Raw genomic sequence first — 27904 nt, forward strand, 5'->3', positions numbered from 1 at the left:
ACTGTAACAAACAAGATAATTTCTCACCAGTTCTTCTCATTAAATACAAAAAAATGCAAACATGATTAATCATCTAGCAGGTGAAATGTCAGCAAGTAACACACTTTAATATCTTTGCAACTGAAACTTGGCATAACACCACAATATTAACAAATGTGAAAAGAAGGGAGTATTGTGACCTTAATATGTGTAGATTAAGTCACAAGTATTCAGCATCTAAACATGTGCTGTTAAATGTCTTAACAGAGACACTTAAAGTAGTCACACTTCTGGTTTCACTTGAGTGCTACAGAAAATACCTTTTATTAGTATTTCAGAATGTTACATTGCAATACTACCAGCAAAGGAAGGTCTCAAAAGCAACTGTGAACAGAAGAAAACTGACAAAGAACTTACACATGTTGTTGTACAGGTTTTTACAGAAGTCGTAGAAACTGGCTATCAGTTACATGATTTAGTTTCACAATGCTTGCACTTAGATACATGATTCAGAAGAACCACAAATGTTTTTAAAATTTTTAGCCAAATACAAAATTGTACATTTACAGAAGTATAAATATACCAGGATTGTATTCACACTTAAAAGCATAAAAATCTGAATAACTGAATAGACTTTATTAACCCCTGAGCAGACTTGTAAATGTCTCTAAAGAAAGCAACTAAGCAACACTGCACCTCATGTGAAATAAACGTTAGCAGATAAAAAGTGTCAATTAATTTTCATGGTAGAACCGCACTGCAAGACATTTTTGGACAAAATATTAAGGTACACTAATCTTCAGAAAAAGATGTATGGGTTATGGATAATTACCATAACAGCATAATTACCTTTCCACATTTCCATCACGGCAGATAAGCACAAAAACACCGAATGACAGCATTGGTTACTACTATGAAAGTTATCACAGAAAAACGATGACTGATTCTCTTCAACGTAGTCCATTTGTAGAAAATGGTTTTAAGAGCCTGAACTGTTCTCACTGACTGAATCTCTCAAGATGCTGTGTCTCTTCTCTCAGAAGGAAAGATGGTAGCTATGAATACCTGGCTCAGAAGCTTTGAAATAAACAAAAAACATTTAAGTGTCAGCTCCCAATTTTCTCAGCATGATTATGAACAAGATGTGTGAGGTCTAGGCCTCCTAGAACCCAGTATTAAGGAATAAATATTCTTAAAACATTTTCATCCTTGCAGTTAGCTTTCAATGGCTTCAGCCAACAGACTAAAGGTACATGATAAACTATATCTACAGTAAAAAGCACAAGGTAGTAGTTGACTGGCAAAGTCACTGGTTTAGCCTAATGAAGGTCCACGTGTAATGTTGCTGTCATTCTAAAAGCAAAAAGTATAGGAAACAATCCACAAAAGGCAAAAACAAAGATCTGCTCCCTATTCTTTCACTGAATCACAGCCCAGTACAAGTAACAAAGGAACATGAGAAACATATTGAGTAACATACAGCAATAGTCTTGTAAATAGCTCAGAGTAGCACAGTTAAGCCTAGGCCATAGCACCACGTTAACTTCTGGAGGCAGAATGGTAAGCTAATCCAACAGGTGACACGGAAGCAGTGGAGCACAACATCCTCTCAGACTTAAATTCCAGCATCAGTGACATGAATGAATCTTGTCTGCATTTATCACTGGGAGTTTTGTTACAATTCCTGAGTACAGAGTCATCTAGATTTACAGAATACCTGTGAAGGATGTTTAGCGATGCGTGTAGATTTGGTTATGATACATCTTTGCCTCAATTTTTTTATCTTGAAAGTGTGGAACTTGAACCCCACCCAGCCCTACATCTCTAATACATACATTCTAGTTTTACTTGTAGATTGCTTATCAGTGCGACTCTCCACAGCATCATGGGATAACTCGCATATTATTTAGGAAGAGCTATGCTTCTAATGCACTGTGAATTAATACTGAAAGTCATCTGAGCAAAGATAACCTCTAGCAACACCACACCTCATGAACTTACTTTAGAATGAGTTGAAGAGCATTATCACTGTTACTTCAGGCCAAGATTTTTCAATGGACTACAAAACCACTAAAGATATTTTTTGTGATATATTACTTTCCCCTCGTAGAGTTTCCCTGAATTCTTGATAGTAGTATTTTATACCCACTGTATCTTGCCAAGTGAGAGCTCCTCTGGAAACGTAGGTGGTGACTGGAGTTTATGTGTGTGTTTTGGAATCCCCTTCAGTTTCGAAGCAAATTCATCTCCACCTGCTTCACTTTGTCTTCCTTCGGTCTCAGTAGTTTCATTACACAGAGGCTGAGATTTCAGATTTTGCTGCCCTTGGTCAAGTTCAAAATTCACAATAAGGGAATCAACCAGAGAGTCCAATTCATCCAAGTTCATAAATGGCATGGGTGTTCTCTGGATAGGATTGTTTGTAGAAGTAGAAGCCAAAGGAAGTGAATTGAAATAATTGTACAAACATCCAGCTATGAAACAAATCTCTCCTGCAAAGCTCCTGAGAGGGCTTGTGTTTCTGAATGACCCTATGAGAAACAAAAACTGTAAGAATTAAATGCGATATTCTGCAAAAAGAGACCAGTCTTCCCTTCCTCTTGCTATACATGTCTCCTTTAGTCTACATGTTATTAGCAAGACAGGCAATAACCCAGGTAAATACCTTGTAATGTAGAAGAAACGATCTGATAGACTTCAGCGAGGCACTGCTCCAATTCCAAATATTTCACAGCGATCTTAGTACTTCTCTTGATTTCCATATACACATAATCTTCTTCTGGTAACTGAGATTCTATTTCTTTCTGTATTAATAAAAAGCAATTTTACAAGGCCCAAGCACATGACAGGAATGTTTAATAGTTAATACATTATTATGGATTTAGTCACACAAAACAGGCCACTGAAATATAGTATGAAAGTGATATTAAGTTACAGTACATAAGACAGCTCTGGAAAGAAGTGCACATCATTGAAAGAAGGAAAAGAGAAAAAAACTGTAAATAAACTAACTCCCAAAAATGCTCTTAATGGCATTTTAAAACATCTGTCCTGCATTTTAATTCAAAATATCAATAGCTGTGTGCATAAAATATTGCAGTAGCTATTTATACCATTATTACCCTAGCATTACTGAACTTCAGGGTGTTCATAATAAACACAAATACATGAGGATAAGCTACAAGTACCTCTAGAAACACCAAGTAAAATGAAAACCAAGCATCTTTGAGGGGAAATGCAGTGGCTAGAACAGCTGCAATGTTCCAATCACAAGAATGCCACTGAGCAGGAATTGTCATCATGAAACTGTAAATATAGCAATTTCAGATCCAGGTAGTTTCAGATTTGTTAAGTGCATCCGTTACATTTAAAACCCAGCTTCAAAGCCCACATTAGGTGAAACATTTCCCTTACCTTTCTGCAAGAAGAGATGTTATTTTCAAGGAACCTGGCTAATGCCACAGCATCATCCCTTATTCGATTTTGAATCTACAAAAGAATTTTTAATTGTATTGCACACTTCATTCAAGGCACAGTAAAAGTACGTGAATCTTTTAGAAGCATAACAATGAACACCAGCATGCTGACGAGGAAAACATTCAAAAGCAAGAGCAAAGTTTCTGCAAGATGACATGCATTTTTCAAATAAAATTATTAACAACGTTGTCTACCTGTTCACATATCTGCAAGACTTCATATAACCCCCTTAACACAGGAGAGTCAAATGAGCAAAATAAGTGCTCACTAAAGAAAGGTTCTCCTGTAATTTTTGTATCACTGCCATTCTAAGTGGCAGGGGTAAGCTCTTAGCTAACACCTTTGTGTTCTCTTTGCAACTTCGCACTAGCTGGAGACATTAGCTAAAACATTAGCTCAGCCAACAACAAGCATCTACAGGATCCCTGCTAGTCGATAAGAATCTGCTGCAAGTGAACAGAAATATTGATAAAGTAGACTGCTTGATTCTTTTTGCTAGAAACATGAAATGTTTTGGAGTTAAGTAGACAGGAATATAAAAGACATGGGACAGTTTCACTGCTACCTGTAGGATTAAGAAACAGTGAAAATCTGAGTAAAAAGAAATTTTTGCTTTCCTTGAAACTAGCAGTTTATCACTCTTTTCCAACTGATATGAACTATTTACTCCAGATCATTTATTATCTACTTTTGAACAGAAATAAATTCTTCAGAAATACGTATCACATCTAACCCAACTCACTATTCAGACTTTCTTACTGGCCACAGCCCTGCAAGTTTATCAGCTTTGACAGAAAAAAAAAAAAAAAAAGAGAAATCCATGGCACAAGACAGGATTGCTCAGATACAGGTACACTGCCACCATTGGTCTTGACTGTACAAAAAATGTTAAAAGATAACACTGAACTATTTTAATATTTAGACAGCACATTGTTTGGGACTAGGAGCAAAAGAACCATATGTGACAAAATAAAGTCTACCAAAAAAAAGTCTTTTAAACTTCATCGTCTTCTCAACAATAACAGTGTAGGAAATAGAGGTGTTTGCTATTATCATTATAAAATAGCAATTAACTTTTAGGATCATAAGACATTACTAAGTGTTTTTTTTGTTTGTTTGTTTTATACAAAACAACTTAAAAACAGTATACAGAATAAAAAATGGCATCTTCACCATTTTGTCCAGTGGCATCTTTGTGAAAGTTTTTTGTATTCTCCTTCTTCCTCATGATTACACTACGAAATTCTATTCAACACGTCCCCAAAGCGCCCTTCAATTCAGAAATTACTCTGAATTAAATACATTTAAATGTTCAGATTACATATGGGTGAAAGGCTAAACACTGGAAAAAAAAAAAAAAATCTGCAAGACTGGCATCACCCATCTCAAACTTCTGTTCAACTGTAATAGCATTCCACACAATCTTTCTAGAAAGAACAGCTGAAAGATAAAAAATATGATCAAGTGCCTCTAAAAATCTATCAGTTGTTTACAATCTTCTTGAAATCTCACCTCATTTTGTGGATGTTGTTTCAATAGTTCTTTCTGCACCATTCTTGCTTTTTCCTGTACTGTATCCGTAAGAAAGTCCAGCCCCAAACCTACTCCATCATAAACAGCAAGTACGAAGTCCTTTTAAAATAAAGGTTCAAAACATAATGATTAAAGGAGTTGATTAGGCCTAGAAGCTAAAATAGATTTTCCATAATGGACTAAGAACAATTTGGGGGTGTGGGGTGCGAATTGTTCAGCACTGGCCTATTCAGACACATGTGATTCTCAGATCACAGTGGCTCAGCACTCTAACCTCTTTTTCCCCAATTTTCTTCAGATTTCTAAAAATTGGGTGTGGTATTCAGCCAGATTATTCATATAAGTGTTGAATTCTATTGAAGTAGGTGTACTTGTGCAATCTCTGCAGAGATGCAACCCTAAAAGCACAGCATTTCTTCTTGCTTGTAGATGAAAGTTAAACAAACTTACAAGTCTGGGATTTTTGTTTCATTGTTTTTTATTTCAAAAACATTCAGGGCATTAACACATTTTTATATTAACACATTTTTTCCTCCAGAGGAAAAAAAAAAGTAGTATTAAATAAACTGAAAACACTTAATTGATCAAATTGTTTTATATAACCATTATAATTATGAGCTTGTTTACTTGAAAAAAAAAGTGAATGTCAACATGTAAATTACTTCATTATTTAGTGCTGTATCCTAGGATACAGAAGCACAAAGAATACAAAGGAAAAAAAACAAAGATATCATTTGGAATAAACGTAATGTTTTCATGCTCAAGTATTTTTGATACTCATCTACAAAGTCATTATTTCTAACAAAAATTTTTTCACCTGTAGACCAGTTGCAGGAATGTCGTTCTCTTCAAAAATGGAAATATCAGTTCTTGTGAATACTGCCAAGTGTCCTATGCATTTAATTGTTTGTTTTACTGCTTCGTTCACTTTGCTCTGTGCTTCTGTTACCATTGAGGAAATATCTGAAGAACATCCCTTAGAAACAAAAGCGTTACCATTCACTGAAACTAGCAAGTATCACTGGTCTAACAGCACAAGACTTCTACGATGCAAGAGTTTGCACTGCATGATAGTTTAGTATGTTTTCAGCTTTCTATCTTCCCACTTCTAATGACTTATCTACTACATCTAGAAGAGAAGCCAATGCAGCCATAAAGAAAAATGGTATCATTATACTACACAATTAAAATAGAATTACTCTTCACAAGGCTGTACCAGGAATAACATTTACCAGTGACTGGTTTTATAAATCCATAAACAGTAGCACTTTCCAGAATACAAACTAGCAACCACTCTTGTCACTGCATATTTTATTTTCCCCTTTTACCTTCATGGAAAACAAGAGGGCTAAGTGGCATTCCTATCATCACTTTGAAGGATTTGCTCAATTGTCAGATAAAACTGGTATATGAATTACAGATACTTTTTAGGATACCTGCGTGACTCAAAGAAATACGGGTATGATCCAATTAATAGCAGCTATAGTAATTCTAATTTTATAGTTAAAAACACAAACAAAAAAAATAAAAACACCACCCCATCCACCCACAACAAAAGCAATGCATCACATTGATTCTGTGCCATTCTTGGGACGTAGAACCTACCAGATCAGGACTGACAGCATACTGACAAGCTTTTGCTGTTGTCAGGGCCTAGACACAGAAGTCTACATCACACTGAACTCGCAAAAAAAAAAAAAAATAGTACCAGTTTAGCTGGTACAAACATACCCTTTGCTATTCATTTTCCGTAGGTCTGTCCATTTGTTGTTTTATATGCTGGATATTTAACTGTGTTTAGCCCATCTGTAGTCTATATTATTTTAATGCACAGAACTTCTCTACACGCAGCAGCTGAATTATATTTTCTTCCAAAATATATACTTTACCTGCAACAGTAACTGTAAATAGCCTCCCAGGTTCTTTACTTCCTGTTTCAATTCTTCATCAGTCTTCACAGAGCTAGGGCACTTTTGCACATGGTTAAGCCAAACCTTGACTAGAACCACAAGCTGGCCAAACACAGAGGTAATTTTGATGCTGTAGGACTGAGCAGCATGATCAGTAGAGAAAACTAAAAAAGAAATAGGAGATCTATCAGCAGGTCTGCTCTGCAAATAAAAGTAGGAATATTTATTCTCTCCCTCAGCAAACAGATGAATGCTTATAAGTCCAAAAGACAAAACAAGACGTTTAATAATGTTTACTTCAATAGTTATGAAAGTGAGACTTACAATTTTTTTGACATTCTTCATCTTGCTGTTCATAGGCTTTTGAAATGGCAGAAACTCCAGAGAAAATGGTAAACAAATTCCTTAGGAGATGATCTGCTATGCTCTTTCTCCCTTCATGATTCTGTTCCAGTAAATCTAAAGCTGAACTTATAGATTCTTTGCAAATTCCAGGAAGAAGTGATTCAGAGAAGTTTGGGCATATGCTGGATTTACTCTGTGAACCTGTAAGGTGAAAAAGTAAAATACATTGGCAAGAAACTCTTCACAAGAATAAGCAGTCAGAAAATCCATATAATGGCTATTTTGTAATTCTACATAGTTTTTAGATTCAGTTAGTACAAAGAAATTCCCCAGTGAAATTCTTTAACATTAATCCATCTTTTTCAATAATGGAACCTACAGAGACACAGAAAATAAACCTCAGCCAATCTAAAATAACTCCATAAAAACATTTGGAAGCCTGAAGCATCTAGTTTTTCACCAAAAAAAAAAAAATAGATAAAACCTGACAAAGAGCTAGGGGAAACCTTAGCAGTTAAATGAATAGCAACAACTCAAGCACAGTCTCCAAATAATTGTATCAGGATTCAGCCTCAGGCAATTTGTTACATGAATTATACTCATCTCCAGTAAAACTGCTTAGTTAAGGATGGGGTAATGTTTTAAGTAAAACTCTTTCAACAGGGCTGAGAGTGATGGTTAGGAAGTTTTCACTCTAAAAAAACAATCAGAGAAACCAAAAAAAGATCTACTGTTAACAGCTTGATATTATCAGCTTGAATACATTACAAACAAGACATTTTCCGGTTTGTTCTCTGGCCCACACTTTTTTACATATGTTTTTAAAAATAAGTATTAGAAGTACATGTGTTTTATACAGATATTATTTTCATCAAGTTCTCAGTATGAAATGAAAGGTGATCTACCTGTATATCAATAAATACCTGAAATATAGGAAGTTTGTGTATCATGGGTTGGTTGCAATTGTATACCAGACAAACATCTAGAAATTCTCTTGTTCTTCATTAAACTTCTACTTCTAGAAAGGATGAGAGAAGAAAAACATAAAAGACAAAAAACCAACCTCTCCCCTAGCGCCCACTGAAGACGCAATGAATATTAACAACCACCAGACAAAAAATATTTATATGTACTTTTTATAATATATTCTTTTTATATTAAAAGTTGTATATGTACTCTTTTCGATCTTGTTTGTTGGACAGACTAAATTGCTTCTGTAAAGCCAAATGGGAAGTTTTTTTTTCTTGGTAAAACAGATACATTCCACAAAGCTCTCCACCATCAGACAAGCCAAAAACTTCTTTAGGCTGGCTCTGGTTGCTTACTTAGTCCCTGGCACCCAAGGCCAGTTCTTGATAAGAGAGCAATTTGAGAAGCCTCAGCCAACCTTTAAGTTGTGAAACAGCTGGAAGGAGACTCAGAAGGAACTCCGCCACTCATTTTGGGAGCTGTGTTTAAGCTGAGCCCTTGGTACTGCCTGACTTGTTTTACCTGTGCTTTAACTTTCCTCACTCCTCACAAATGGTTACATAACTTTTCACTTAATTTATAAGTTTGGCACTATAAAAAGGTAGAAGAAGAAGAATTCGTAAATAAAAAGTTATATGAGTGGCAGAAAAGCACGTTTACATAATTATACAAATTAACTTCTGCTTTCTTTCAAGCATAGCTGAAGGAGCTACAAATTATCACCTTCTCCTGGAAAGAGAGGAAACTGAGGCATCCGAAAGGTCAGGTTCCCACTCATCAGCAGGGTCATAAAACACATCAGCAGCTTTATTGTTATCATTACTCTGGAAAACAAAGAAAACAGAGGAGGAGTGTTAAGCAGAAATAGAGTGACAATGAAGCATACAACCCGTAGATGAAGTCAACATTTTGACTGTACAATAGCAGATTCAATGTTTTTCTTTTTGTTAGGATAGATGTAGTCTAGAAGATAATGGACTGCAAGCTACGTTGAGATGTAATTGCTAAATAATTTAAATATATATATATATAAAAAAAACTATAAATAAATAAATAATTGATTAAAAATAAATAAATACAATGTTTAGCAAAGACAACCAACTATCTGGCATCTGAGATATAGGAATACCAAGTTTAGAAAAAAATACAGTTTTTCAGAGCTCTCATATGCCTTCTGAGTAATAAAGGAGCACACGTTTAAAAAATAAAAATAAAATTAAGAACACATTGAAAAAAAAAACACCAAGCTTCCCATCCTATAAGATTATTGTACTCTCTTTGAGAAAACACTACAAATTATTAGTGTTTTTTCCTTAGTTCTTACTGACCTCATAGAGTTCTTTCATTGCTGCTAGTTTGCATTCAAATTTCTCCAGGCTCCAGAAAGTTGCTATTCCCAGTTTGATATTACGAACCTGCACTTGAATAGAAGATACTGTTCCTGTTTTATCATCAACTTTGTCGTGCCTAAGAATTTGAGAAAGTTTAAAAAATAATGACAACTAAGTATAAAAACACTAATTCATGTTTCAAAAATAAAATATTTGCAGGAAGGATCAAATAAAGAAGTTGATAACAAGCCCAGTAATCCAAGCCTGGGACATCAAATTTCTCACAACACACAAACATTAAGTATCAGCCACTAAACTTATTTTTATGAAAAACAAAAAAGGAATCTCTGAAATCAGAGAAAGAAGTCAGTACTAGCATACAAATTCCTGGTTCTCAAGAAACTCAGAACTAAATATATGCTACAGAACCCTACTGGCAGAGTTCTTATTCTCCTGCTAAGAACACCTGGCCATTATAGGGATCAACTTCTAGAACGCTCTCTTCAGCTATGACCGACAAGTAACACAGCACAGCAAGAGATCTATAGAATACAATGGATCTGAATTCTTGCTATCTGCTGTTTGCATGTTCTGAGGTATTTACTGTGTGTTTTAGGACTGCTTTAATAAGCAAAACAAAGCATGATGGACATAGATATCATGAGATTCACCTCCAAAGCACATGTGATCCAAAATGAATTGTCTAATGTAAACATTTAAAGTCTTAATAAAAAAACACACTTCAAACCAACATTGCTAAGCTACACACTACACTAAACCTAGTTGAGAAAAATGGAATGTCATGTTCAGTTTAACAAAAAGCTGTTACAAGAAAAACAAACAGTACAGTGCACTTCCAGCATCCCCACCATACTTGTATAAATCCACTCAGATGCTCACCTGCAGAAAACAGTGTTTTTCCCTAGTTCATTACTAATGGTGTTGGCCTCTTTGATCATCACAGATAACTTCAAAGAATTCCAGTTAAGAGGAACTAATAAAGAATATAGGACATATTGATTAAACTGATCAAACAACACTTTGCAACAGCTAAACGTTTAAAAAAAATCAAATAGAGTTTAGCTATTAGTAGCTCTCTCAATAGCTTGGGAGGGGAAAAAAAGGAAAAAAGAAAAAAGGCCTTCCCAGCCAATATGTGTTCTTTTTTGAAGTGTTATCAAGGGGATTTCAGAAATAGAGACATAACACTAGATACTACGTAGCACGCTACTAAGAGGTAGGAAACTAAACAGAAACAATTGTTAGTCTAGTTTCCCCAGTGAGTTAAAATCTTAACTAGTTCAGCCAGACAGAGGAAGGGCTTTTAAGTAATAGGGGAAAATGCAGACTGCATGTATATCTGCCAAACCACCCTGACTTTTGATTAGAACAGATCTCTTCGCACTGTCTGATAAACATTGCTTAAGAAGGTAAAGGATCATAGGAACCATAAGGCTCTCATTGTTCCAGACTGTTAGAGAAGTGTTAGAGGAAGAAAAAAAAGGGTCCACAGCCACTAAATCCAAGTCCACTAAGCAAGAAGTCAGCATTGCTCCTGCAATGTTATGTACACACGTACTAGTCATAGTTTTATTCCCACTTCCACGGTTCTTCTGAAGGGTTTGTATTTCTTCAGCAATCTTCTGTTTCTCAGCTTCCAGAGCTTGAAGTATCTTTGCGTGATGAATACTATGATCTTCCAGAGCCTGAGAAAGAGGAAAAAAAAAAAAACAAAGAAGCCTATCACACTCAATGGTGTTTACTTATGTGAAATAGTTTTGTTGCTGTCATTTTAAGGACTATTAGAGCAGAATGAAACTTATCTTCCGCATCTGGCATCAGTATGAAGCCCTTCATGTTTAAACTTCAACAATTTTCTTGTTTTACTTACATATTCAAATTCTTAAAAGAAATATTAAAATGAAAATGATGTAACATTAAAAATGTGAAATAGAATTTGTTGCAGAAGTCAGATATATGAATACCAGCCAAAAAACATTACCACCACATTAATTGTTAGAGTCGTACCTTTTGGCGTACGAGCAAAATGGTTCATGTGACATAAACTAGTACTGACCTTGTTATTTCTCATCTCCAAAGCATGTGCAATAGCATACTCAAAAGGTAAGCAATATAGTTATTTGTGAAAAACCCACACAGAAGAAAAATACTCAGAAAAAGACTCCCCCAAGCCACTGTGTCATCCCTCCCCTTCTGCCCAAAAAACAAACATTTCATGTGGTGCAATGATTTATTTAAAAGACCAGGTTTATCACCTAAAAAGCTTCGGGTTTGTTTTGTTTGTTTGTTTTTAAATACCTGCTTGGTAGCTAAGGTCTCCACTTCCAAACGCTTCTTGTTGAAGTGTAATTCTAGCTCAAGAGTTTGCTTTGCCTTCTCTAGCTCCTGTATTTTAGTTGCAGCTTTTTGGTTTTTCAGTTCTTGCATTTGCTTCTTACGAGATTCTTCTCTCTAACATAATAAAGGACAGACAAAAGGAGGTATACTACTTGTACAGCATTTCTGATCCACCCTGTAAGCAGATATTAAGGTTTATTTTTACTTCAATACGTTGAGAATATGCAGCTCCTGTGGACTACTCAAGCCCACTGCCAGCAATGAAAGGTTATATGAATGAAAGCAATGAAAGTTTCACAAGCATCACATTATGCCATCTATAGCACATTTAAGAAATAAAGTACTCCATCTTTATTATTGTTTTGCCATGATGCACAATTATATACAGAATAATAGTCTTGTAAATATTTTTACATTATATAACAAATGAGCATGCAAACTTAGCAGAAAAAAAACATGTTCACTAAAACACTAAAATTGTAGTAATTTACATAGAAGAAAATCTGCATGCAAAAAATCACAAGTTACATCCTTATCAAATTCACACTGGATTAATATTTTAATTTCTAACTAATCCTATAAACCAAAATCACTAAAATAATTCTGAAGGGGATATCTACTTTACAACTTCTTGTGTTAGCAACAGTGACTTTATTTATGTATATATGTTTAATAGCTCCCTAAGACAATGTTACGATAAGCAAGAAAAAAAAAGAACAATAACCACCACATAAAACACAACCAATAAATCCCCACATACCACTGCTTCTGTTTCATTACCTTCTGACTTACTGTACTTTACTGCTATGTTTTATACAATGATGCTAAGGCAACTTACCACCTCTGCTTCCAGTGATTTTATTTTGCTTTCATAAGCTTCTTTTTGTGATGTCAGTTCTTGCTGAACCATCTCTTTTGCTATTTGGACACTTTGCATCATTTCTTCCTTGGCTTTGAGTCGTGCCTCTTCAATTTCTGATTCAAGCCTACAAACGGAAATATCATACACATGAAATGCTGGCTTTAATCTCTTACAACTTGCATACGGATTATATTCTCATTCACTTCCATCATAACAGGAAGTGAATGAGACTCTACAGCCTCCAAACTTAACAGTGAAAATGTATTTCACAACTTTTATTTTTTACGTAGGTATTTTTGATTTCATAGGGGAAACAGACACAGGTGAAAAAGAAAAAAATCCTAGTATTTCACACTCCACTTGATTTCCAAATTTATTGTATTATCTTTATGTTGCAAAATTAAAAAATATCATAGAAACTTGCTAAATCACACTAAGATGAGGAAAAGTATATTTTAAGTCAATGAGACTCACACTTATTAACTCCCAGGAAAGAAGCAACTACGAATAACATTGCACTACCTCAAATTCTCCACTATCACAGACAACCAAGGTCATAACTTTGGTCTCTCATCTCCTTTCATAGCATGTTTGCTTTTCAGCTTTGTGCCATTCTCTGAAACATCAGAAGTCAATTTCTGACTCATTATGTGCCTGGGGAGAAATGCAACTAAGGAGATAAACTACTCTGTGGACCTCTGTAGCTTAGTGTTTCTTAAATGGTGGTCTGTTTTCTTGACAAGTGAACTGCATTGTAGTGATCACCTCATATTATTTATATATATATAATATACACACACACATTCACTTCAGCTAAGTCTGGGACTTACATTTCCATTATAGAATGAATTAAAAATAAGCACTGTTTTCCAGCTTTCATGTACAGTGAAATAATTAACGATCTTAAGTTTCTTAGTAAAGTTATTGCATAGTTGCATTAACAACTGTGAATTTATTCTTAGGATAAAAAGATACAATGCTTACTGAGTTTTCTGTGCAATAAGCAGCTCGTTCTTTGCAAATTCAAAATCTTTAGGACCATCATGCAAAAGTGTAGTCCCACAAGATGGCCTTTTAACTTTCTGAACCTCTACTGGATGATTAAACCTGAAATAATGGTCTCCCCCAAGGATCACTCGATCACCCTACAGGAGAAAAAAAAAAAAAAAAAAGGTTCGTTCTGTAACTTCTATATTTATAGGCTTGAAACAGAGAAGGTAGGAGTAGAAATTGAAGGGGAACACAGAAGTATTTAAAGGTTTCAGAGCCCTCTTAGAAAACCTTTAGTCTGAAATTGTAACATTAATACAGCTACAAAATCTACATATGCTTATATTCTTCTTTTACCAAGTCAATTACTTACATGATGCAGAACTGTCGGGTCTAAAATGCATTTCCCATTTACATATGTCTTTGCTTCTCTCCGTGGAATAATACTCACTTGGCCAAGGTTATTTTTTATAACACTGAAAACAAGAAACATTTGTGGTATCAGTAGCTTATGTTAATTGTAAGCGATGTTTCTTAATGTATAAAAATCATGCTGTACATAGTGTGCTGTTATCCTTTTTCTACGTGTAGAGTGTCTTCTTCCTGTTTAGTTACATTATACATAACTCCTGAGTGACCTGTATGTTGGAAGAGAATCTGTACTTAAATTTAAGAACCTTCTACTAAAAAAAATCATTATGATACCCTGTCATCTGAGCATTTCTTTGATAAAGCGTAATTTCTCAACACATCCAGGTCTTTCCTATTTTCAGTAATTGATTCGTTAAACTTCCTCAAGCATTCTGTCTAGGATCCATAGCACAGGATGCACTTCAAACATTTCAGAAAGCTGGCCAAGTTGTTCTCTAGTTTCAGTTTTAATTGAAAATTGTAAAGGCATTTCACTATTACATTAAGTTGAATGGGAGAGTTATAGACAGCACCATTTGATCACGTCCTTCTCCAGAATTTCTACATGAACAGAAGATTTCACTCCACTAACAAAATATACTAAGAAGTTAAACTACCTTGGTTAACAGATTTCTAGGGAGAAATAGAAGGAAGTTACCTTAGTCACTGAAGAATACAAAAATTATCCTTCAATAATATCTTCCCTAGTTAGAAAACCATATTTTGTTAGAAGGAAGAGCGACTCCAAAAGTAGGAGAAAGGCCAGAGCAGGAGATACTTCTGATCTAAGTATAAGAAAAACAAAATCAAAGAATACTACGTACCAATGGTCATCAGCAATTAGCACTCCAGAAAGCTGGATATCATGTTTTGAATTCGGTGTATACCTTCCAACTGTAGTTTCTCCTTCTTTAATCATATACAACAGCACCTCAGAAAGCTGGGGATCTTCACTGAGATTAACAAGGTTTGGTAAGTGATTGTCCATTTTGAATGCAATTCCTGCTTTCTAGATAAAAGAGATACCAGCAAAAAAGACAATTTACTTTGTGTATCCAAATATCTATTAATCTGTTAAAAGAACAGCATTCATGAAACCAAATCTTTGAACTACTCTAATTCTTCTGCAAGAATCACCGATGTTATTTTTTTCTGTCCTAGCTCCTATGTAAAGTGAAGGGACAAGTGGAAGAAAGAAAACATACCTGCAATTCCTTTATATCTTCTAATTTCCTCTTTTCTGCTTGCTCAAGTTTTTCTTTCCAGGCCCTTAACATATTAAGGGGAAAAATAACACTGTCTTAGGAGCAAAAGTAAACCATAGAGATTTTCCCACTTGCTTTTTTAAAAGATGTTATTGACTGTCCCACCTTTGCATTTCTGCTGTGTCCCTCTCCTGTTGATGCAATTTCATCCTCAGAGATGTTATTTCCTGCAAATAACGCCTGTATTTTTCAGGATCAGTGTTCTGAGCACTTTTCTGTGCCTTCAGTTTTTCAATTTCAGCTTTCAATTCTATATTAGACAAACCAAAAACACAGTACATACAGACACAAATCACAGATAAAATAGTATTTAGACATTTCAGTACAATATTAGAAAATTTATCCTTGTATCTAATTAAAAGCAAAACATCTTTCCCTGTTAAAGGTTCTCAACTGTTGCCCAAGATACTGTCTTTGGAAAGGAAAAAAAAATATAAACACAACTCACAAAGACAAGTAGAATTACAAAGAAGATATCCTGTTAGACTAGTTGCAGGATTATACATGAAAACCAGAGAGGAAAGATTTTTGTATTCAAAAATCACAAGGCACCTGATTAGTGTGTTAAGAAAAACTGAACACAAATAATACTCAGCAGTAAGCATCATTGGGGCATACCAGAGTATTATTTATGAATTAAATCAATTTTTAAAAAGTTAATGAAACAGCAAAACTGTCTCAAAGATGACAGTGTGTGTAACTTATAAAAATCTTGACTAGCAAACATTAGAGGAGTAAATAAACCAGTGGTCAGTCAGCACAATTATTAGTAATAATCTTTCTTACGAGTAATAAGTTAAAATCAGACAGAAATGAAAAAAAGCTATTAAATGCTGCAGATGTCAACCTCACCTCTGATTAACTTGGCATTCACATCTTCATTTACTTTAGCAATGTTGATAATTGAACAAGCTTGTTTTGCATAGCGAAGAGTGCTGAGAGTTTCTTCTGTGCTGCTGGCAGCTGGACTTATTGTGGCAATCATAGCCGTTTGTGAATTTCCACCAAGACTTTCCTTCAATAACCTTCATTTGAGCAGAAATCAGAAGTTAGTTTTCTCCCTCCCAGCACCGAAATCAAAGTTAAATCTGAACAGAATAAATACAAAATACCTAGGGTCTTGCAACTTTGAGAGTAGTGGGAGAGTGATTGACAGCTACTTATAGTACAAACCAAGGTCCTGTTTGTTCTTTATCTGATTTATTCTTCCCTCTATGTGTCACCTTGAAATGCGAGTTTCAGATTTCTAAGCAGAAAGACTATTTGTACTGGGTGCAGAAACATGGGAATTGCTCTAACAGCAAGCCATACTCTGTCCTTACCTGAATGTCACAGCGAAATTAGCACTAGGATGTGGAAGTAACTTTTGTGCTAAGCCACCTAAAAGCATCTGTCTTAGTTCAAATCACTTCAACCTGTTGCTAGCAAACCCATCACCAGTAACACAAGAAGCATTACAAAACCAAAGTTTTTGATGCAAGATGACATAACAAGCAAGTAGTTGAAAAACAAGTGATACATGATGCAAAAGAGCTGAAACATTCGTTCCATGGTAAGACAGACAAGGAACAATACTAAAGTGAGGGTGGTATCAGCCAAGCATAGTAACACACTTCTTTGTGAAGCATATGGAGGAAAAGATGTGATGAACATACTAGACCCCAATTCAGAGATGGAATAACTCCATCTACTCTGCCTCTCCTATCACCCTACTTCTGCAGTAGGGGTCTAGGGGTGGGCTGCACAGCAGTCAAGGGGGAAATGGCTCCTGTGCAGAAGGGGAACCCACAACCTGCAAAGGCCTTTACTTCTATATAAAAGGCCTCTACTTCTGTATAAAAAATTCTGGAGCATACATACCAAGTAAGGACAGATTCCCGGTAAGGAATGAAAGTTTTCTTTCCATTTTGAGACTGCTTTGAGAGTGCAGAAATAACCCTTCCAAGGGTTAGGAGTGATTTATTAATACTCACACCCTCCTACACAAAGCAAAAATAAGAATAATTATAATACAATTCTATTTACTTGTGTGATGTTAATGACTGTTGATTAACGATGTTAATTGTGCTTATTCAATGCGTAGTACAGATGTGCCATATTAAATGTCACCAATTAAAAAACAAGATAATGCAAGAATATCCTAGATCTTCACTTGGAAATAACAGAGACCCCAGTCTTAAAGAGTCTTGAGAACCATTAAATCATTTCAGTCAGGCAGACTGAAAGAAAGGATCTTACTAGAACTGTTTACTAAATCCCAAGAAAAGGGGCAAGCCTCAACTCTGCGTACAGCATCTGAGACTTAAATGCAAAGACAGCTGCTCATGCGTGCAGTTCACACTCATTCCTTTCAGATGATCACCAGGCCCGCACGGCAGAGGGAGTGTCTTGCCCAAGAGCCCTGGTATGTGAGGATATTTGGGAGTTGAAGTTTAAGGGTATTCTGTGGAGTCTGTCTTTCCCTGCTCCACACATTTCCAATTGTGGTTTACCTTCAGCCTTTCTCCAGTGGTCTGAGCTGTAGAGCAGCATTCACTGCCTGCTAAATCAATTAGATTTATGTGACTGGTAAGACTACGGTCACGTTGCTCTTCATCCACAGATCCTACCTGAAAAAAGTAGAGAAGCTTGCACTTGAATCAAAATAAAAAGCCTGAGGACAAACAAAAAAAACAACAAACTTTTCACTTAAAAAATACATAAATAAAAATCGACATTTCAATTTACTTTTTGCAAGGACACCTTTGTGTACATTTCTGAAAGGTGTCTAAACCTATACCATTAATCATAGCATTAAGTGTTTGCAGTTGAATAACTATATAAGCATGAACTGCACAAAACCAGATACACTTAAATCCATAGTTTGCTGCTGAAGTTTGACTATTGCCTCTGGCCATTACCCACAGAAATCAGTAGGCTGTCACTGCCTTACATTAATGAAGATCAGTTAAATAGTCAGTGGAAAAGTCTCAAGGCTAATTCTGATTGAGAGAAGTAGTAATCCAGGGGTGAGAACGGTGAAGGGGAGGATGACAGACTAGGTAATTGGGCTGAAAAATGAGAACAGCCAAGAACAAGCAAACAAGTTATTTGTAAATAGAGAAAACTGACAGTGTGTAGACTACTGAGGAGCTCTACTTCTGTTTTCAGGATTATCTTACAATGTCAGGTTTTGTCTCTTACACATCTGTAAGAGAAACAAAAAAATGTAGTGCCCATATTCTGGAGACAAATAGGTGAGAGATATCCTGAACTACTTGAAACTATTCCTAGATCTGCCAGTCTAGGAGTATTTACATTACTTCTATAAATATACGTAGAACAGAGAGAACAGAATGTAATCATCAAAGCACATAAAATGAAACATGTTGGCTGCAGAGAAAGACGTTAAAAATTCACTGGCCTTTATTCACCTCATTCAAGTATACTCTGCCAATTCTCTAGGCATCACACAATTTTCTACTATGCAAGTTGAACAGATAATTAAAACACACGCAGCAATACCTTGGTTTGTGTCATGACAAGGGTGAAGACAGAATGAGATCTAGAACTCTTGTCATTCATTACCGTAGCAGCTGTCGCTCTCTGCTTATTCCCTAGTTCAAGCCAACTCTGTAAGAGATAAGCCAGAACATGAAACCAAAATGTAATTTGAATAATCAACTGCAGTTTAAAATGTTTACAAATGAAGTTATTAACACAAATGACGACTCTATAAGGGAGAAATCAAAACCTGAGTTTAAGAGGTAACCACTTAAAGAGAGTGACGCATGCCTGTACGCATCTACTCAGCTCCACAACATAGGACTAGTGCTCTTTATACTTTACCATCATCAAGCAAAATATCACAGAATATTGGGCAACCTGTAAAGTGTGTTTTGTTGTTTGTTTTTTTTTTTTATTCCTTTCCATGGAATAGAGTTTTCAGCAGCAACAGAAGCAGCAAGGAGATATATAACCAAATAAATCTTACCTGGATGTCAGAGTAAGAACTGACAACATTCCTACAGAGGGGGAGAAAAAAAACAAGTTTGTATTCAGACTGTTTCTTTCTGTAGTTTCCCAGTAGCATGAGCTTTGAAACACTTCCTGACTTACAGACAAAATACAAATATACCATGAAAACTCTTGTTGTCTTTAGACTTCCATTTGTTTCTAAACCTACTAAAATAATTCCAATTATACTAAGGCCAGTGGAAATACAGCAAGTCAAACTAGGGTATGAGTTTCTGCAAAACTGCATGAAACTAAGATTTTTCTTAATTCACTCGTGAGTTAACAGGCTTTCACAGAGCCTCAAGATAACAGCACACTGTTTCAGGATTATGCCATAGATCTATTAAAAACACAGAATGCTCAAGATCAGAAGAGGCCTCTGGAGATCATCTGGTCCAGTCCCCCTGCTCAGGGAACGATACCAAAAGCAGGTTGCCCATGACCATGTCCAAGCAGCTTTTGAAGCTCTCCAATGCCATTCTGAAGATCTCTACAGCCTCTCTGTGCAACCTATTTCAGTGCTCCATCATCCCCACAGTAAAGGGAGTGCTTCCTGATGTAATTAGGATTTCCTGAGAATAGTTAAGACTTACACTGTTAGGTCCTCCACATACGGTCCTAGCACCGGGTGTTCTCTTACACGGAGCTGGTAAGAACAGTTAAAAAAGAAAACGACTGTTAGGATCAGTAGCAAACAGGCATCCCAGAAAATGAGAAATACACAGATATTTTTCAAAGTGAACTGACATTTCAGTAGGACCAAGAACTGAGGAGAGAGATTTTAGTGGATGAAATGCAGTTTTAATGCATTATCCATATATTTATATTATATTAATATGTTAATAATATTAATCTGAATTATGTATGTTATATCAATATAATCTGAAGATGTCCTAGATAAATAATATTCTATAGGTCTTTCTCATAAAGGCTGACAATATCTTCTTCACTTTGCAGATACGAGATGTTAACAATTTTTAGAGATTCAACTGAATTATTTTGCTTCTATTTCAGCAAGATTTTTTGCTTAGCATTTCTGAAGTGCCACACATTTTGTTTGAAGTCCTAAGACTTGTTTTTTTTAACCTGGAATTCCACCAGCAATTTAAAGTACTTAGATAACAAAGCAATGATCACTTGCCATCTGTGTATTTTTATTTACAGTATAAATGCCACTATTTTGAGATTGTGTATATACTTGTTTCTGTGTGCAACTTACTGGTTGTTTCTTCTGTCTGTTTTCGGCTTTGAAGACAAGCAAATCATGAATTTTCTCATTGTAAACTTCAAAATAGCTCATTTCAAGGTGATACAAGACCTAATAATAACAAAAAGAAATACTCATACAGACCAAGAAACATTTCATCATTCTTTCTGTTTTGGAAGTTTACCAGATCCTTCTATTCAATAGGATTCTCTAAGATTACTATTACTATACCAATCAACGTGGGGAGAAACAGAAAGAAAAAACACTTTAAATCATTCTGGAAAGGATCATCATACACACACACACAAAAACTATTCTCAGAACAGAAAAGGAAACAATACATTATTTACAACTCAAATTTTAAGCCTCAAGAATTAAGGCGGGCTTTGCTTAATTTTTATTTAAGTAGTTTCAGTAATACTCAACTAGGAAAACAGAATTAGAATACTATTCAAGCGTATTTCACATCAACGTGACAATGTTTTAAGATTAATTCATATGCTTTGAATTCTATTCTATCATGCCTTTAATTCTTCTGTACGTTATTGTCACTCAGGAAGCAAACAATGTTGGTTTGGACTAGCTAGAGAATCCTGTTAATCAGATGTGCTATCAAAAATAAGATTTCAATCAGCAATAAAATGCAGGCATTAGCAGTAAGTGGATCAGCACTAAGGTATAAAGAGAAGGAATGAAACAGTTATCAAGATACTGAAACGCACCAGTCTCCTCATAATTCAACAGAAGCTCGAACGTATAAACATACTACCTGTTGTTTGTCCATTTGACTGAAGAGATCTTCACAGAGTCTTGGAATTATCCCTCGGTCTTCATCAAACCCCATCATCCTGTAGTTACAAAAAACATGAGTTCAGTTTTCTCTCTCTTTATAGCTAGTTTTAATATTAATTGTAAAGCTAAAGTTAAAACATCACAAGTTTATTTAAGTAATAGAAACAACTAGTTACAGAAATAAACTACATCTAAGTTGGCATGTGTTTAAGCAGGAGAGTGGACATGATGATACCTGAGGTCTTTTATAATTTCCATTTCACCCCTTGATACGTAGAAAAGCCAAGGCAAAGAGAAACCCTAGAGTAACTGAAGATGAGTAAATTGTACTATAAACATGAAACCCATAGATGTTTCATATCCTAAAATGTATGTATACCCTATTCTCTGCATCCTGTCAGTGTAGTAATGCAAGCCCCTCTCCACCTCTGGCCTAGATGCTTCCTGCTCAGCTTTGCCACTGCAGAAAATAGTTTTAAATATTATTGTTTTCATTATTTATATTGTCTTAAAACGTATAAAAACATTTTAACACAACTTAATAACTATTAAATCTATTACATATAATCTCTTCCCATAACTTCACACTGCATAATAATTGGTGCCTGCAATATTTTAACAATTATTTTTAGGAACTTACGTGTATGATTTTCCAGAACCAGTTTGCCCATAAGCAAAAAGACAAGCGTTATATCCCTCAAAAGCTCTTTCTAGGAGTGGCAGTGCCAAAGTTTTATAAATCATTGCTTGGCTTGCAAAATTAGGATGACACTTGTCAAAAGACCAGAAAGAGAAGTCATAACTGAAGGTGTAAACTTGGTTTGTGCTTGGATTTCGTACAGCCGTCTCCGAGCCACTCATGGAGACTACAGGAAGTGAGTTTTCATTTTTCTCTCTGGACAGAAGGAAAAAACATAATTTAAAAAAATAAAAAGGCATAAGCTACATGCTTTAAGTTAGTAATTTCAATCAATCACCTTATGAAAATAAAAAGTTGGGTAATCATTGTTTAAAAACAGACCTGTCTGATGAACGTAAAAAACATTCAAGCTCAAGTACTTTAGCTAATTTAAAGCATAGTCCCAAACTACCATGAAATGAATTCCTCTTAAAATCTTCACCTTGATGTTGAAATACTTGCTAATTTTGAAGTATATATTATTTGGCTAATGAAAAACAAACAATTCAGAAAATAAAACAGAAACGTACATACACTAAAGAAGGCATTATGTAGCATCAGAAACAAGTCCAAGATACAAACCTGTTACTGAAAGGCCGTACACGCACAGCTACAGTCACTTTGCTGTTTTCTACTTTGAAAATATCTTCCTTGGTGCTATTGTTCTCTGTAAGCGTTTCTACTTTCTCTTTTGCACTTCTATTCACAAGACAACTAGAAACACTGGTTTTCTTTTTTGACACCACCAGAGGATGAAGTGGTCGTTTATTTAAAGCTGACAGAGATGACTGATCCTGAAATGTGCTGTTCTTTGGTGTAAGCTTAAATCCTTCTGTTGAACCTTTTGTTGGTATCCTTGGCCTTTCTAAACTGTTATTCTTTATCATTAAGTGTTGTAACCTTTGCTTTTCCTCTAGCTTATTTACATCACCTTTTTCATTCAGTTGCTCTCCTGATATCCTATTAATGTTCTTTAAGGTAACTAATTGCTCTGATATATGAGCTTCATTTTGAAGTTTTGAGTCAGCAGTGCTTGTCTTACGTTTTACAGGTGTGCACTTGTCATTTTCAACATTGCCAAACAAGTCCTTGCTGTTCAGGTTAAAATGCATCTTCGCATTTGACTGACCCTCAGCTAATTTACAGCTTGGATTACCATGCCGAGTATCATTATTATTAATATTTGGTCGAAGCGCAGTCTTGTAATTTCTTTCTGCAGTAAAGTCATTATTTTCTATTCCAGGCACAGCATTCCAACTAATTTTACTCTTCTCCACAGAGCCAGTCCTCACACGCCTCTGTAGAGTACATCTTTTGCCTGTTTGTGTATTTTCTATGCTCTGTCTTGTTTTGTTATCTGATTGTTCACTACTGGACACCAAGTTTTTGCTTACTCTTGTTCTCCTCTGGAGTGTTAATCTGTCCTGAGGCTTCAATGTAACTGATGCGTCGTTCGCATTATTACAGGCTGATATCACATAGGTGCTATTTACTTCCTCAGTCCTATTCTGAGATGATGAAAGAAGACCATCTTTTTCTTTTCCTGACATCTGTGATGTCAGTTGCTGCCCATACATTTTGCTGCTGGTAAGAGCACTTCGTGAAGAAATCCTCTGAGAAGTGGTAGTACATTGTGTCTCTGAGGGATTTCTTGCAGGAACTTTGTAATCAGGCATTTTGTCTTCAAGCAAGTTAACGTTGGGATTATAACCAATACAACAGCTTTCCTAGAAGATTGTATCTCATTGCTTCTTCTCACTGAACCTGGATAAACAAAGCAAAAATTTTATGCTTTTGACAGACATGAGGTATATTTCAGGGCATAAAGAGCTCCTTACATATTCTGCAGTAAATATATGCTCCCAAACATTAACAATTAGTGTCCCCATCTCACCTCCAGCACTTAAAAATAGAAAAGAAGTCATCCTATACTTGAATGACAATCTCTACCCACAGTAGGCTATTTGATTCCAATTATTGAATTCTCTGATTCGCTTCAGAATCATGAAGCAGCACCTTTTAACATGAAGGACAATCTAATTATTTAGTAACACAGATGACCACAGACGTTTGTTCCTAATGATTTCCAATGGTTCCCAAGTAAAGGGAATTCAAGTTCATGCCTCCATGCACTCAGAACTACGCACACTGACGGTGCCTGACAACTAACAGACAACAACAGAATAACAACGTTATTAACAGGGGCCAGGAAAGCTGCAAACACAGAGAACAGATTTTTTTTTTTCAGGATTCTTATATATGAAAGCCAGTGTCAAAATAAGGCAGTTAATAAAGACACCTAGTAGAATATGTTTGGAACTTATTTTAGATCACCATATTACATATACGCATAGCTAAAGCGACAAATAACTAACTTAACAGATTGAAGAAAAATTGTGAAGAGAGTATGGATACAACTTTCCACGTTTTTAAACGTGGAAAAGATGAGAAACAACCCGTATAGAAAAACACCCTCTCACTGCTGCGTATGCAACAGAGCTGTTGTAGGAGTGCCACCACCACGCTCCGCAGACCTGTCAGGCGCTAGCAATTCGTCGTTAAAAATCAACAGTGAATCATCCGCCTCGAGATCCTGTAAGGACTGCGTGCATCGCTGAGATAAAAACAGTGAATGGTGACGGGGAAAATAAAAATTTTAAAAAAAATAAAAAAAAGGAAGTGTATCAAAGCGGCAACCTAACCCCTGCTTCAGCAGAAGGGGTTTGTAATGCTGAGCTCTGAAATTACGGCTCCGTCCACGCCTGCCCGCCCCCTCAGGGACCCCCTCAGGGACCCCCTCGGGGACCGCCACCACCCCCGAGGCCCCGACCCCCGCGGGCTGCCCCGGGCGCCGTGAGGGAGCCGAGCCCGGGCCCCGGCCCCAGCCCCGTCCCCGCCTCACCGCGCAGCGGCCGCCGCCCGCGCTCGCCTCGGCCCCGTTTGAATGCGGCGGGCGGGCGGGGATTGGCCCGGCCCCCCCCTTCCGCAGGCGGGAGCAACGGCAGGGCCTGCCCCAGGAACACGGCAGCTGCCCCCGCCTCACGGAGCCGCTTTGTGTCTCAATGCCGAGTACCCTGTGCTTACTCAGTACACCCCTACTCTGGGCCCCCTGTCCTGCAGCAGGTCATACCTGCGCCATTTACCTCCAGCCAGGGGAGGGGGATTCAAAACCAAATAAAACCAAACCAAACCAGCCATGAAGCTTTTGAAGATCAGCTCGATACCAAAGTCATCCTCTCACACCGCTGTCCTTTGGCCAAACAGCAGACAGACAGCACCTAGCGGTACCACACAAATACCTGGGAGGGCTGTCTGACAGGGACATAGTAAGGCAGGAAAAAACTTCGACAAAAATAACAACTTAATAATTTCTTAGCCTCAGTCCAAAAAAAAAAAAAAAAAAAGTTGTAGTAACTCTATAAGTAATGTTATCTTGATTGATAGAGTATTACTCTGTTTTCCTGGAAGAAAAAAGAGCACCTGGTGCCGGGGACTACCAGGAGGTACACTTAAATAAGTAGCAAGAAAATGCAATCGGTTATATATTAATTACCCACTTTCATGAAAAAAAAAAAAAAAAAAATCCCATTTCTTCCTTAAGTAGTTTACCCTATTTCTCTACAATGAAGTTACACTAACAACCAAGTATTTCTACTATTGCAAAAGTGCTTGAACAGGAGTGGTTTGTAGGCGATAAAGGTGAAACTAAATTTTCTTTTTGAAAAGTTCATTACTGTTTGCAAACAAAACCTGTATATACATTCATAACAGACCTCCGGTGACCATCCTGAGGATTAGGAAATCTCAGCAGAAGCTTTTATGTAAACTAAAAGGGGGGAGCTTCATGGCTTGTTTTCAGAGACTCATCTGCCACCTTTTTTTTATTCCTTTCGCGCAAAAGGTGTCCTTTACAAAGATCTTAACTTAGTATAATGACATGAAAATTACAAGGTGTGGTGGTTCCGCTTGAGTGGGCAGCTGAGCTCCACCACAGCCACTCTCTCACTCCCCCTCCTCAAAGAGGAATGGGGAGAAAATATGTGAAAAGGGCTCAAAGGTTGAGATGAGAAAATCACTCAGTAATTATTGTAACGGGCAAAACAGACTCAGCATAAGGAGATAGTAAGATTTATTGCCTATTACTAACAAGCGAGAGAAGTGAGAAACAAAGGAAAGAAACCAAAAGCACCTTCCCCCCCCATCCACTCTCTTCCACCTCCTCCCCCTGAGCAGTGCAGGGGAACGGGGGAATGGGGGTTATGGTCAGTCTACAGTGCTTCTTCTCTGCCGCTCCTTCTCGGTCACTCTCGTCCCCTGTGCTGTGGGGTCCCACCCACGGGACACAGTCCTTGCTGAACTGATCCAGCGTGGGCTTCCCACAGGCAGCAGCTCTTCCAGAACTGCTCCAGATATGGGTCCGTACCACAGGGTCCATCCCTCAGGAGCAAACTGCTCCAACCTGGCTCCCCTACGGGCAGCAGCTCCTGCCGGGTCACCTGCTCCTGCCTGCGTGGGCTCCTCTCCACGGGCTACAGCTCTGGCCTGGAATCTGCTCCGGCAGGGGTCTTCCACAGGTGGCAGCCTCCGTCGGTGCAGGGCCACCTGCTCCACCGTGGTCTCCTCCACGGGCTGCAGCGTGGAACCCTGCTCCACCGTGGTACTCCATGGGCTGCAGGGGGACATCCTGCTTCACCATGGTCCTCACCACAGGCCGCAGGGGACTTCTGCTCCGGCACCTGGAGCACCTCTCCCCCTCCTTCTGCACTGACCTTGGTGCCTGCAAGGCTGTTCCTCACTCCTCTCACTCTCCCGGCTGCTGTGTGGCGCAGCGTTTTTTTCCCTGTCTTAAATATGCTCTCACAGAGGCGCAAAACAACATCGCTTATTGGCTCAGCTCTGGAAAACAATGGGGCCCTTCCCAAACATGGGGCAGCTTCTAGATCCTTCTCACAGAAACCACCCCTATGGCCCCCTGCTACCAAAACCTTGCCACGTAAACCCACTACACAAGGAGAATGTTTCTTAGGAAGTCTGAAGTGATCACTTAGAAATATTAGAACAAGATGAACAGTATCTTCTCCATTTATGCTTTAAGACAAAAGACTACTGGTTTTGAAAAAAAAGGCTTATACAAAATAGTTTAATTAGGCACTACTTCTGTTACAACCCAGTATTTTGTATTTCAAAATAATGATGTGATTAAGGAGACATTGGGGAGGCAAAGACAATCCCCAGACAAGGAAGCGGCACACAGACAGAGAAACAGATGTAAGGACTATAAATCTCAGAACATTGGAATTCATGATAAAGATACAACAAACGGAAGAATCAGCAAAAGCCAGCTCTTGCAATTAAGAAATGTGCCAACTCAGCAGAATCCTGACCAAAGGTGAAAAGTACACTGTGAGGAAGACTCAGGGTCTTCCTCCCAAAGACCACTGCCCACGTCCCGAAGACCCCTGCCCACAATTCTTGGGAGGCTCTACGCAGGCGCAAGGTGACAAAAGGCTAATTAGCATGAGAAGCGAGGGAAGGCGGGGATAGGTGATGAATATGTATAGGTGCTTGTAGAATACTGATTGTAAAAATTGAAGACTGCGTTCTGCTTTGGGTATGCACGATAGGTGGAGAGATACCCCGTGCATCCAGCGCTGCAATAAAGAATATACCACTTAAAGGAATTTCGGCTTCGATCTTTGAATCAATGTAAAAATTAGACTCCTTAAAAAATGAATATGTAAATTCCTTTTAAAAAGTCAATATACAAGACATCATAATTCTATGTTTATTTTTTGCCACA

The 27904-nt window shown here is 37.1% G+C and overlaps 1 protein-coding gene across 1 annotated transcript; it reads right to left on the reverse strand.

The window, feature by feature from the left end:
* Nucleotides 1-2118: 2118 nt before the first annotated feature.
* KIF14 (kinesin family member 14) lies at nt 2119-23780 on the reverse strand (the record flags this gene model as incomplete). The annotated part of the gene is made up of 29 exons (XM_084291189.1): nt 2119-2510; nt 2645-2783; nt 3394-3468; nt 4969-5088; nt 5807-5965; nt 6879-7063; nt 7224-7445; nt 8168-8262; nt 8937-9037; nt 9542-9680; nt 10445-10538; nt 11124-11250; nt 11864-12016; nt 12741-12888; nt 13749-13909; nt 14128-14230; nt 14990-15174; nt 15371-15434; nt 15536-15680; nt 16283-16455; nt 17291-17409; nt 17923-18039; nt 18935-19042; nt 19404-19434; nt 20020-20072; nt 20646-20744; nt 21403-21481; nt 22066-22320; nt 22687-23780. The coding sequence occupies 29 exons, from the start codon at nt 23778-23780 to the stop codon at nt 2119-2121; spliced, it is 4935 nt and encodes a 1644-aa protein (XP_084147315.1).
* Between the last annotated feature and the right edge of the window lie 4124 nt (nt 23781-27904).

Source organism: Netta rufina (genome assembly GCF_964035555.1).
Source record: "Netta rufina genome assembly, chromosome: 8".
NCBI lineage: Eukaryota > Metazoa > Chordata > Aves > Anseriformes > Anatidae > Netta > Netta rufina.